At 37.5% G+C, this 14,188-nt stretch overlaps 1 protein-coding gene across 4 annotated transcripts in view; it reads left to right on the top strand.

The window, feature by feature from the left end:
• Positions 1-2,274: 2,274 nt before the first annotated feature.
• LOC134815172 (pleckstrin homology domain-containing family G member 7-like) overlaps positions 2,275-14,188 on the top strand; it is a 51,843-nt gene continuing 39,929 nt past the window's right edge. For 2 of the 4 annotated variants that reach the window (XM_063823681.1, XM_063823678.1), the window contains exons 1-2: positions 2,275-2,344; positions 2,703-2,788. In XM_063823681.1, the coding sequence (XP_063679751.1) occupies positions 2,276-2,344; positions 2,703-2,788 (155 nt within the window). In that variant the 5' untranslated portion in view covers position 2,275. Of the gene's footprint in view, positions 2,345-2,702; positions 2,789-13,805; positions 14,008-14,188 lie in introns of those variants that run through there. The other 2 variants (XM_063823682.1, XM_063823679.1) reach the window with 1 other exon arrangement.

Here is a 14,188-nt window from a genome sequence, read left to right as displayed (position 1 = left end):
TGGGCCACCAACTGCCACATGCTCAGCACTCTGCAACTAGGTTTCCTGGTGACCTATCCTTACTTCCTTGTCTTCAAGCACTATAAAACGTGTGACCAAAATGAACAATTACAAGCAGTCGTTCTGTGTCACTTTAGTCCTAGGAACGAACTTACAAGAACGTTTCAGTAGCCAATATATGCAGTACGTTTTGGTTTGTCGTACCCTTACTCGCAGTTCCATCTCTCTATCTCATCCTGACCGTGCTTTGCCCATCCCCTTGCTTTCCAGCCCCTCCTCTATAGTAATTGTCGTTGACAGGATAAGAAAAGAAGAGAGACTTAGGGTTAAGTTATGTTCTCATAAGTATAATTTTAGTACTTACAGTAGAGCGATACACCGATAAAAATGGATATTGATTCTGAGCGCTGGAGTCTGAAGTGCGAATATTTCGATGAAAGCTGTGAGGTATTTTTGATAAATTTTGGTTTATCGCCCATCGACGTTTCTTTTGTTGATCTCAGTAGATTGTAAGCTTATTTGGGAGCATGCGAAGCTTTTTTGATACGATCTAAATAGTCATATTAAAACCTTTTGTCCCGCTAATATTTGATCAAATCCGATAGTTGACGCATTCAAGCATCAACGGACCATCAATTCGGGTTACTGGAGAAGTGCACATGTTAATTTTTAACTTGACCTCCTGTGTAACGTGCGGGTAGTCTTGCGGCCCCCATCAATCAACACTCGTTTCAAATAAGACAAGTTGCAGATTGTTGGAGAGTTAAGATGAACTGATTTTAAAATTGTACCAATGTGCGTGTGATAGTGTCATCGCCTTGTACAACCCATCAGTCGGAGCATCAAATGTCATGTATAATATACGGTCAGTAAGTTTGCTCTCGATCTATCGGTTTGTACCTCGCGTCCCTTTTAGTTAGAAGTCGTACAAGATTGTGTTCTTGTAGACGTATTTCATGGGGATTTCTTTTGGCGGTTTTCAGATCAAGTACTATAGTACTTCTACAGTTTTACTTTCAGTGCATCGTTGCTATGTTTCTGTAGTTTCTTTTCTTGAATCTCATCAAAAGATCTTTAGTAGTACGATGATAACGAGGTCAAGTTGATCTGATCTTTAATCTATGTGGTATGCAGATTGAGGACAGTACGTGCTTTACAGTTTACACCATCTCATCAGTCTATATTACACCACGGGAGTGGAATGACACTAACGACGTACGGTCAATTTTCTATCTTTATATGATCAAACACTTTAACTACCTAATAAAATACTCCCACGTTTGTATTGAATTCGCTAGCGTTTCACGCACGGACGCTTAATATTCGCCCTACCCGTTTATTTGAAACTAAAGAATATTTCTTTGTGCTTTGTTTTGCAAAGATTTTAAATTATCAACAATCGCTTATTTTGTCGTCATGGGTTATAAAATGCATTAAAGTATCACAAATTGGTGATGTATATTATAATTATATACATGTATACGCTTATATGGTCTGTATAGTAAGCTTGCCCCGATATATCTATAAGTACCTGTCGACCCTTTTAACTTTTAAGCTTTTGCTTTGAGTTACATATATTAGAACTTGATGTTGTAAAAGGTTGATTTTCGACAACCTGATCTAAAAGGATCTGAATTTGCCCGTACTAACTTATAGTTCTCTATCTGCTTTTCATGCATTAATTAGGTAGGAGTACTGATTAGGACCACTAACTAACTTTGGTAATTTACCAACCAAAGACCCATATTATCATCCACCACATATTAACTACACATAATGATTTACTGCTAGTGTTCCACACGTAAACACATATATTGACGGGGTACCAACCCGGTTATTCGAGACTGATGGGTTAGCTCACACTGTTTCACGACAGTTTGTAAGAGATAAATGAATTGGTCAGCAATTACTTGGTCAGTGGTCACTTAAATCTTGCCTTGTAAAATGTGTTAAACAACAAAGTTGTCGGTCGGTGAAATGTTTTAAACCGCTGAGTATCTGCAAATAAGTCTGTAGTGTATCATAGGTACAGTGTATGTTTCGGGTTTCTGTGTGAAATATAAATGAATTGACCTTTGATAAGTGGTTTCAAAATATATTCATAATAGTGAATTAAATATGGGTCGTTAAATACAATCATACCATATTTATAGATCAGAGGTCCACAAGATTCAGTGAACTACTGAATACAACTTTGTAATAATATTATTATTAACATTATAATATACCTGAATATTACTTTATAATAGTAATCAGATCAGTTTCCTCAGAAGGTATGGAAGGAGATGATTTGACTTCTGCAATAACGTCACTAGTACTACAAATAGACAATGCTGTTCATCAGGTAACGATTCAGCTGTAACGACCCATATTTTACTTTTATATCACTACACATTGGTTGTGGCTTCCGGGCTTGATTTTACTGCAGACAAATTCTTTTTGGTTTTATAAATGAGTAAATGTTAGTTATCACCGGTTGCTTTTGCATAATTTCTTAGATCTTTTCCTGAACCCGTATTATATTTAAGTTTTTATGGCACATTTAAACAGCACATGTTTTACAGGCTTATAGTTTATGTGATAGTTCGTATTGCAGTCGTCTTGTTAAAGTTTTAAATTTTCAATTTGTCAACTCCTCTACTTTTATAAGGATTAATAGTGACTGGGAGCTATCAAGAGCCTCATTAAAACCCGTAATTCAGGAGACGAAAATATACCCTCAAAGGGGCTCCCCTGCAAGAAAAAGACACAGCTACGCCGGATTTTTCACCTCCAACAGTAAAGAAAGGTATGTGACTAAGTTAATAAATTGATTTATAATATTATAAAGAATATGAGAAATTTTCTCACAGCAAAATTTCAGCACTCGATTTTGACAATTTCAAAAGCTTTACAGCGGCTTCGTGACGATATTTACCCTGCTTAATGAGCAACATAATGCGAAACAATTCAAATATGTAAAAATCAAGATTAACGAGGCACGGGGAAACACGTACTGCCTCAATCCACATACCACAACTGAAGAAATAACCGTGCTGCACTGCAAATAACATGCTTCAAAAGAGATAGACAATAACGTGGAACAACGTGACAAAGTGATGAGCTTTACATTGACAACACGTCTTTAAGGACGACACTCTCAAAGGAAAAAGGTCAACTGCCGCCCTGGTTAGCAGCCTGCTGAGACCGCCCGATACTAACCGATGATCACAAATTTAATGGGGGCTTATATAGGGAGTTGATCGTGATCCGAACGTTAATTTCGCCAGGTTGTCAGCTACCTTTTGATCGGCCTCTCAAGTCACTCAAATCACTCTGTTACTGGCTGCTGTAGGACCTTGTATGTACAATGCATTCACCTCTAATTTTCATTGATCCTTAATCATTATTTGATTAATATATTTCGCACTTTTGACACCATGTCTAACACATCCTGAAAACAGTACATCTCTGATACTTTGTGAACTTTGTAAACTAAGTGAAACCTGTGCCTATTAACTTTTGAGGATGGTAATCTGAGCTTATAAAGCTCATTGTGCATGAGTCGTGTTGTATTAGTTAACGAAGGGCTAAGCTAGAGAGTTCTGTTAGCTATAACGTAGCACTAGTGTTTAAACGTTAGTCTGTACAAGAGGTGGTTAGTATAGTTTATCAATGTTTTGTACTGAAATCATGCAACTTGTGGTGGTCATATTTAGAAGAGCGATTGATCAGGTTAAAGATTATTTTATGTTGCTTATAAAATATGAGCACAGTGTTCACCTCCATTTTAAATATTTTCTTGTCAGTTGTCTGTACTATTTCCAATATATTGTATGGAATCTATCATACTAGAACCATGATAGCATAATTCAAATTGCAGTACCGGCTATTGAGTTAGCTTATCTTAATGCTGTTTGAGGGTGGCAAGTTCACCAGTATAGCCTCAACCGTGGTCTTACCTAGTAAATATGTGCTTCAGTAAGCTCATGATGTCACATGGTGTGACGTAATGTCATGTGGTGTGACGTCATGTCACGTGATGTCAACCGTGGTCTTACCTAGTAAATATGTGCCTTAGTAAGCTCGTGATGTTCAATCTAAATTTCTCCAGAAAAGTCGTCCTTCGTCCCCGACTCGGCCCCGGCCGGTCTTGAAGAATAATCAGACTAAGTTTAACTTTGTATAGCACCGCGTACGGCGACACATGCTAAAGCCATGGAGATTCTCTAACCTAGAGACATTGAACATGCCGTGAAACACCGTTAGGGCTAATCATTTTAGTACGAACTTTTTGTAAAGTTGCCGAATTATAAGTGATGCCGCTATTTTGATGGTTTGGTTTTGATGTGGCGTCATATATTAAATTACATGCGAATATTGAGGAAAAGTTCCATCCAATTCTCGAAAGCCGATTGAAATGCCTGAAAATAAAGTACTCACGAATAACGGATGATAATGATTATTAATTCACTGATCATGGTGCATCCGGTTTTCAAAGAGAAATTCTTGAAGATAACGGATGATCGCATATTTGTTAAAATTTCTTAAGATTTTCTACGTCTCCTGAACAGTTATTAATTATTTTTGCAAACTTCCATCAGTGTATATACCGTTGCATAAATTGCGTATTCGTGATATCTAGGTAGGATTATACACGCTTTTTGAAGATGGTGGGGCAAACGGCGGAGATGAGGGTGCCCACTGTACATCGGTCTTTATTAGCCCACATAAGAGTGCAGCAAATTGAAGAATTTCTTTGGTGAGTACAATTTTTTTGGTAACCCGTAAGGCTACAATTCACAGAAAATTCCCATGTTATATTTGAAGTACTGCGACGTTAACTCCGGTCAACAACTTATTACTTTTTTGAAATCGTCCTTCAGACTTTCCTAAACATGACCCAACCAATAAGGACCCTTCTTCTGATGTTACCCTGGTGTTACCACAGTGTTACCATAGTGTTACCAGGGTGTTACCCTGGTGTTACCACAGTGTTACCATAGTGTTACCAGGGTGTTACCCTGGTGTTACCATGGTGTTACCATAGTGTTACCAGGGTGTTACCATAGTGTTACCATAGTGTTACCATAGTGTTACCAGGGTGTTACCCTGGTGTTACCAGGGTGTTACCCTGGTGTTACCCTGGTGTTACCACAGTGTTACCATAGTGTTACCCTGGTGTTACCCTGGTGTTACCCTGGTGTTACCAGGGTGTTACCATAGTGTTACCATAGTGTTACCATAGTGTTACCAGGGTGTTACCCTGGTGTTACCAGGGTGTTACCCTGGTGTTACCCTGGTGTTACCACAGTGTTACCATAGTGTTACCCTGGTGTTACCATAGTGTTACCATGGTGTTACCAGGGTTACTTCAGACTTTCCTAAACATGACCCAACCAATAAGGACCCTTCTTCTGATGTTACCCTGGTGTTACCATGGTGTTACCCTGGTGTTACCATAGTGTTACCAGGGTGTTACCAGGGTTACTTCAGACTTTCCTCAACATGACCCAACCTATAAGGACCCTTCTTCTGATGTTACCCTGGTGTTACCATAGTTTTACCATAGTGTTACCAGGGTGTTACCATAGTGTTACCATAGTGTTACCAGGGTTACTTCAGACTTTCCTCAACATGACCCAACCTATAAGGACCCTTCTTCTGATGTTACCCTGGTGTTACCATAGTGTTACCAGGGTGTTACCATAGTGTTACCATAGTGTAACCAGGGTGTTACCAGGGTGTTACCATGGTGTTACCATAGTGTAACCAGGGTGTTACCCTGGTGTTACCATGGTGTTACCAGGGTTACTTCAGACTTTCCTCAACATGACCAAACCTATAAGGACCCTTCTTCAGGTGTTACCCTGGTGTTACCATAGTGTTACCATAGTGTTACCATAGTGTTACCAGGGTGTTACCATGGTGTTACCAGGGTTACTTCAGACTTTCCTCAACATGACCAAACCTATAAGGACCCTTCTTCAGGTGTTACCCTGGTGTTACCATAGTGTTACCATAGTGTTACCATAGTGTTACCAGGGTGTTACCATAGTGTTACCATAGTGTTACCAGGGTTACTTCAGACTTTCCTCAACATGACCCAACCTATAAGTACCCTTTTTCAGGTCATTTCAATGTTTAGGTATGAACCTTTTATTTAACTATTGCATTACGAAAAAGATAGAATACGAAATCTTTTCAATAAAGGCAGCATTAAAGATAACCATACATGTGTATTTAAGTATTTAGTCATAGGCTTGACCCTAAAACAAGCATCCACAGGAGCCAAGTGACAGTGTTAATATTGAAGAAGGGACAGTCAATAAACCTAGCAATGGGCTAGAGTCTGCATGTCATAGTACCCAACAGTGCAAATGTGTCTACAGGACATTAAGCTATGGTAACCTGCTCAGATAATCTTTAAACATGACGTGCGTATATTCTATATTCTGTAGCTAATGCTGTAGAGTTTGCCTAGATTCTAGCTGACACATTTAGAGCAGCCAATTACTTACAGGTTCGTTTTCGACACTTGTCTAGTTGTCTAGAAGTTGTCTAGAAGCCTTCTTATTTTCTTCAGATCCCATGATATGAGTTCCTTGTTTGTTGTAATTCGGGTCTGCTTTTGTAAAACTAAGATAACGCTGAAACATCCTGAATAACTCATATTAACTTAATACATGGTTGCAGTAGTGTTCTAGCTCATTGTTCACAATAAATCTAATAGAGTGTTGCCAATACTGCAAACTATAGCTCCATATAGTTGTGGAGCTGTAGTAGATTATGCTAAGGTGCAGGATTATGGAATATGGATCCAATTACTTTACCGGAGCTAGCGTGCAGGTATAGTAATATAGTGGCAGTGCTATATTTCTGCAGGTAATAGTGCTATATTTCGGCAGATTATTCATAGAAATGAGACATGAGTATATAACCGTATTTTACTGACTGTCACAAAAGGTCTAATTTCTGGTGTACTTCTGCAGACCACTCTCAGAGGCAATGAAAGGGGCTCCATTTTAATCTACATTCACGGTAGTACTTGGAGACAATCTCTTTCAAGCACAGTAGGCTGTATACTGTATGTAATAATTCTCTAGAGATGGTTAGTAACATTACGTCACTGTCGAGTGTTGTATGAATAGGATGATAAACATGGGGGGGGGGGGGGGGCAACCCCAACGGTTCCCCATCTCATTTGGCCAAAAGTTTAGGAATAAATGGGACTTAATGGACATAATTTTAAATATTTTGGTAAAAATCAAAAAATAAATATTTCTGATACCATACTATTTTGAGCTGAAATAAAGCTGAACTTGATAGTTAGAGAACGGCGAATAAGATGGTGATGTCCATTTTCATCATAACTCAAGTTTTAGCTGCCCAATGGGCAAAAGCTTAAAAACAGCAATGTCAATCCACATATAAGTTTAACCAAAAGTTGAGGAATAAATGGACATGGGGTTGCCCCCCCCCCCCCCCTCTCCCCCAAATGTACCAATTTGACTCGCCTCACTCAATCTTCTTTTGATCCATCTTCAATTTCGAGTCGATTTTTATTCTCCACCAAACTGTATTGACATATTTTACAAATTTACATATTACTATTTATGTATTTGCATATTTTCATATTTTCATTATCTGCCTGGAGACGTTGACAAAATTTGTGGATCGTCATTAACGGAGGCCGAAGGACAATAAAATCGTACGGTCATGAATTTGTATGGGGCATTTATACCTACTTAAGAAATGATAAATGAATATTGAACAAGAACAGGCTGGTGGAAATGGACGCGAAACTGCGATGCAAGGGTCACGAAAAGCATCATTTTTATCGTCATTTTTTTCAATGAATTAATTCATTAAGAACCGGAAGTTTTATTTCTTCGCTCAATTAATAAAGTCAGTGCTGGTGTTATTAGAATCTGCTATTTAAGTTTTACTATTTAACATTTTCGCTGCTTTTGGAGAGAAAATTACAATTATTTTCCACAAACATGAGCTCGTGGCATTTTGTTTACCTGCAGGGTATAGTGCAATATACTTTATTATTTGATATTTTAATATATTCGCGACAAGATAAACGCCATTTTCGGACGTGAGGAGAGTTAGGACTCCTCAAACTACATTAAATTAATTCCTTCAGTAACGTCTTCAATAAATGTAATAGATTTGTAGTGTTGTAATTAGTTTAAAGTTAATATGATATTTAACATTTTAAGTGAACTTTTGCTTGAAGCAATTCTTACGAATATATGTATGTACAATGTAAGTAGTGCTAAGTGCTTGTCTTTATATCAAAAATGGATACAAAATTAATATTCAGTACGTTACTATCTAAAATGAGACATTTCACTGCTTTTAACATCATCCTGCAAAACTGCTTCTCGTTCAGCAAAAGCTTGCTTACAAAGTACAGTTTATTAATTACATCGCAAGTTCCACTTAATCTCTCACTGTATTCTCTATTTAGAGTTGCTGTATTTTATTATTTTACTCTCTCGGAGGAGAAGGAGTATATATCATACTGCTCCTCCGAAATATTAAAATATTAAAATACAGCTCGCATATAATCATATATTATGGTACTGGGCAGCGCTTAGCCTTTCATTCCGCCAAATCTTTATTTGATGAACATAATAGCCTGGGGTCCCCAGGTAAATATTATGAACTTATAAGGGCAGGGCAGTTTTATCGTTACATGCTTCCTGTTTTACTATTTAATATTATTATTTTCCGGTTTTGTGGACACCGCGTACCGCTAAAAAACTTAATTTTTGTATTTACTACAAGAATACGGACGGCATAAACCGTTACTAATTATTTTCACCACTTATTTCTTGCTAATTATCAACAATTAATAACCGATAGCTGTCAAAGTCAAACCACTTCGCAGTTTTTAATCGCTTCATTCCCGGCGAATTCGTTTAATCAACTGAACCTTTGACTTAGTAATTGTATCGACATTTTTTTCGTGTTATAATGGCAGATTATTTCTTATTTGAATATCAATTTTCTGTGTTGTGAGCTCAACAAGTTTATGTATAAACTTTGCAACTTTTCACGTGTGTTTTTTGGACACAGTAGGCAATGCAATTTATTTGTTTGAAACTCAGATTCCACATTTTATTAAACATTGAGCTGTCCGCCTGTAGATCACTGAGCATATGTAATTCAGACATACCTTTAACCTTTAATGATAAGTTATCTCAGTCAAAAATATTGATATTTCGTCCGATAATTGAGTTCATAGCTGAAACAGTAATCAGGCTAGCGTGCGAAGCGCAAGGTCATTATAAGGTTATAATGAGGTCATTATATATCGTTATCAATGGAGATTTTGTCGGATTCTTCTAAATGATTTTATCGTACAAATCATCTAATGCTGAATTTATTTTCCTCAGCTTTGAATCGGCTATACAGATTCAAATGGAATATTCGGCTATATAGTGTCAATGGAATATTCATGTTTTAAGGGTTCGAACATCTGTTTACATTGAGCTTCAATGGAGAAAAATTCCCAATATTTAACCGTGGCTGAGACTAATTTCTTCCATTTTGTGGCAATTTCCCGTTGAATTCCTGTGCACATTTAAAGCCTTTTTAGGTGCATGTTTTAAATCCTCTGATTTGGCCTCGGTTATATTTATAATGTATTCTTTAATATGATCGGTTAGATTAGCCCCTATAAATGAGTAAACATTCTCTGCAGTTTTGAGAGGTTTAAGTGACATTTCATGATAAGTGACTCTCAAGTATCTGTCTTTTAGCCAAGGATCACTTTCAACCAGCGATATATATTTCAACCGGTTGTTACAGTAGTTGGTCATGATCATTTCTGACTTGTTGTTAGGGGTGAATGAAGAGCTTGTATTGACTAACTATGGTATTGCTCAGTAGCTGTTTCGAATGAAATTCCAAGCAACCTTTCAATCGACTGATGAAGACGAATACCTTCAATCACACGAATCTCAAATTATATAAATCAATAAAATGTTATGCACCAACCCTCCGGAAACAAATTGACTTGTTAAAATCAAAAACAATATCACCATTTTATTCTTATATGGAATTTAAACTTGTAGTGAAAATTCAATTAATCAGAAAATTCCTCACCATTAAAGCATATAAATAAGTACATAATTAAAATACTTTGCAACCAGGAAGACATAGCCAGTGGTTGATACTTTGGGCTCCACCCACAGTAGGAATAACTGTCTGTGATAACCAGGGAGCCGGAGTCGGGTACCGGTCTCTGTAGAGTCGGGTACCACTACTAGAGCCCACTAACCACACCTTACAATTCTATGGGATAAACATTTCGATAATTCAATGGAATTTGCATAGTTAAGCTGATTCTGTACCGAGAACCCTGATATAGAATCAGCATTGTGCACGGCGCCTACATAATACAGCATACTTTAATTTTTTGCGATTATTATGATCACATTTGACGAGGGAGCTCCAACATGATCATGAGAAAACTTGAAGTTTGTCTCGATCTTAGAACTAAAGACACATTCCGAACCTTTATATGGTAGCACATTTAGGTAGTCAGTCCTCATAGACTCATGGATCGTTGCACTGTTCTCAAATCTTACGAAATTCGCATCCTTGCATTTATTCTCCTTTTTCGCCGGACTTACAGAGCTATATGCCAATACACCCGTAGGTTAATCAGTTTTGCTTTAAGTTTAAGACTTCGACATATGAGCATCATCAAATTACATGTGAACGGTTGAACGTGATTTTTGCTACTTGATAGAAACGGCAGCACTGCAGCAGGTCCACTCCATGCTGCTAGTGCTATTTCGCCTCTTAATATCTCTCAGTGAAGTCCATACCTGCTCTCAGCTACTATTTATATTCTTCTTTCAAAAAAGAAAACTTCGTTCGCTTCGAAATATTGATATATGCACCTATTTGTCACCAAGGTGCATTACTCATTCATATCAATGTCTATTTTGAATGAAGACTAAGTTGTTCTATGAGGCATGAGCTAGCCGACATCAGTCCTATTTGATCTTCCATCATTTTATCTTATCAGCAATTGTTTAGATAAGATCAAACTGTTAGTTTTACTACCGGATACTAAAAGAGGTTTTCTTAAATCTGGACACCCCCCCCCCCCCCACTTGCACCACTTTATATTCTCACCTAGACTGCAGAGTGCAGAGTCCACCAAACCAGCTTCCAACTATAATGTCCAACACGTACTGTACTTAATTACTGTAAAGTTGATTTGTCCGGGTAAGCTCAATAAACGTCTAGCCACGTAACTATAAAGCTATTACACCATCGGAGGAACTGAAAGTGTTAGCCTCGGAAAAGCATGAACTATCAGCTGTCAATATCATGATGAGTAGATACTTAGTTAACGTAGTATATACTTAGTTATTAGTTAGCGCTGTGTGGTCGGACGTTGCTTCGGCTACAAATTGGATGATAATTGTACCTACAACAAAATATTTAACGTGTATCGAACTTATATTATTTTTGATATTTCACCGCGGTGACGTTTCTAAGCTTCGAGACAATGTGGACATGCTCTCCCGTCCGTCCGACCTACGGACCAACTGTCTGAAATTCAGTTTACCATTGACTCCCACATTTTTAAAATTGTGGAAACTAAATTTGCTCAGATTTTCTCAATTAGTGTATGGTCGTGCAAATGATTGACAGCAAGTATCTCTATCAAGTTAATCTCAGTGCCTGTTTGCGCAGGCTCCATTAAAATGTACGACATGATGCATGCTAGTTCGCCAGTCAACACTTTTATTTACTCGAAAGCCTTCTATTTGATATTTTAAGCATGAAATTGTTTATCCTTTTTACCGCTTGATGCGTGCCGAAGAAAAGATGTTTCGTCGCCATTATCAGTTTGACACTACGACCGAGTCTTTTATCAAGCCTGATTCGGACCTAATAATGCCTTTTTGATACCACTTCTCTTTTTTATAACCAGACCATTCTACTATAAACGTAGATCCAAAGTAATCTCATAATTCAAAAACTCGAGTAGGTGCCATTTAAACCTATCATCGCAGAGAGGGACGTATCAACACCATAATTAGATAATGATTCTTATAACTTGTTCGTTTAAAATATTAACTGTAGTTTGTTTGTTATCTTTCGATTAAAAGTTTCAATACATTATAATGCAGTTTTTAACTAGTAAATAATAACGTTGCAGTACAAAGTTAGTATGTCTGTGGCATTTATATAACATTATATGATGTTCAATTGCAAATGAATTTCAATTTGTTAAAATATTAAGTTTCGTTAACATGTCTAATCTGAAAGGTCTGGGGCGGCAAACACGAGCCATGTCCATTTATTACCTAACAACCAAACAGGCCTCTGTAGTACTGCACTCTGCACTCTGCACTCTGCACTCTGCACTCTGCACTCTGCACTCTGCACTCTGCACTCTGCACTCTGCACTCTGCACTCTGTAGTACTGCACTCTGCACTCTGCACTCTGCACTCTGCACTCTGCACTCTGCACTCTGCACTCTGCACTCTGCAGTACTGGTAAAGCGTTTTCTGATAAGTTCGTCATATTCTTATTCGATTCTTACTAGTTCTACATGTTTAGCTCCATTTCTACTGAATTCTTAGTAGCATTCGATCGAGTGGATTACTCAATAAAGAAAGATGGGGGACCCGGGCTAGTTTCAATCCGTATTCAAATAGACAAAAACTGACCATTTTGATTAAAGTCATATATCAGTTGCCTGCGATCAGTGGAGTCTGTCTGTAGAGATCAATATAGTGTTGATAGCACTCGGCAGAGGAGAAATACTAACTATGAAATCATTCTCATGCTCATCAATATGATGCAATTGTAATAAAAACATTGGTCGATCACTATTAACTATAAGAAGATATTAAGGATCACATCCAGCCATTATGCGATTGGATCGTTTAAATGGATCGAGCAGACTGTTTCTTATTATTATATTGGTTTCTAATTCTAATTTCTGTAGATTCGTCTCAATTTGTAATTGTAGCATCCCAGAACATTCTTAATGACATAAACTCATAAACGAATTAACATGATTTCAAACGTCAAACCTGACTCACCACTTAGTTGAGGCTACGCAAAAATAACAACTTAAATTTTATGATTCATTCTAGATCCAATGATTATCCCTTTTGAATGAAGGACGAAGGTTTATCAAGATTGTTCAGATGATACATATATGATATATCAATAAGATATAATTTTGTGTGGTTTACAATGAAAGATGTTTTAATTTTGTCTTTGCCTTATGATGAGTTATACTTTGTTCACTTTTACACATTTGCTCACATCACTCACAGTCAGCCGCTCTGACATGGTTAACCACCTTCCTTGTGTTGTTGGTTAATCATATGAGCGGGATATAAATACCTCATTTCATTTCAATAATCTTTTATTTTTGAACTTCGACGATATCTGTACAAAGCGTATGAATGGACCGCAACATTGTAATAAATTCTCGACCATTTTAAATTTACGGCAATTTTCCGCTCCAGTTTTCAATTAGAAACTATACTTCCCGCACTTATACCATGTAACCTGATTTCGGTACAAAGAAAATGCAATTTTCTCTTTATAGTTGCACTGAGTAACAATTTAAACGGGTTATTCGAATTATCTTTGGGTGTGTAGACACTACAGTCACTGTAGAGTTTCAGAATATTTTATTTCGTTGACGATCGTTCTGCTTGAACAGACTTACTCGGTGAGCAGTAAGGCTACTAACTTAGCCTGGATAAAGTTTTAATCCACATTTTCGTCATACTTAGTTACTCGACTTTAAAACATCGCACGCAGCATTTATAGGTATATCGATGATTTGATTTGGCTGAGAAACTTCGTCCAGTCCAGTGGCCCATGAGTATGAAATACTCTATACTGAGTCTAACTTAGTTTAGTTACGTGGAATTAATGAAGACGTCCTCCGACAACGGGCCCAGCCAATCACGCTCCTCCAAACTATGGCAACTAGTCGTTTCAGCGGTGCAGTGTCCCCAGTAAGTATTTAAAGCTGCATAGTAGCTTCCCCAGTAAGTATTTAAAGCTACAAAAGTAGCTTCCCCAGTAAGTATTTAAAGCTGCATAGTAGCTTCCCCAGTAAGTATTTAAAGCTGCAAAAGCGGTGCAGTGTCCCCAGTAAGTATTTAAAGCTGCATAGTAGCTTCCCCAGTAAGTATT

Source organism: Bolinopsis microptera, chromosome 5 (assembly GCF_026151205.1).
Source record: "Bolinopsis microptera isolate Bmic1 chromosome 5, MBARI_Bmic_1.0, whole genome shotgun sequence".
NCBI lineage: Eukaryota > Metazoa > Ctenophora > Tentaculata > Lobata > Bolinopsidae > Bolinopsis > Bolinopsis microptera.
The sequence above is the reverse complement of the archived record's forward strand: the minus strand, read 5'-3'. Positions and strand labels throughout refer to the sequence as shown.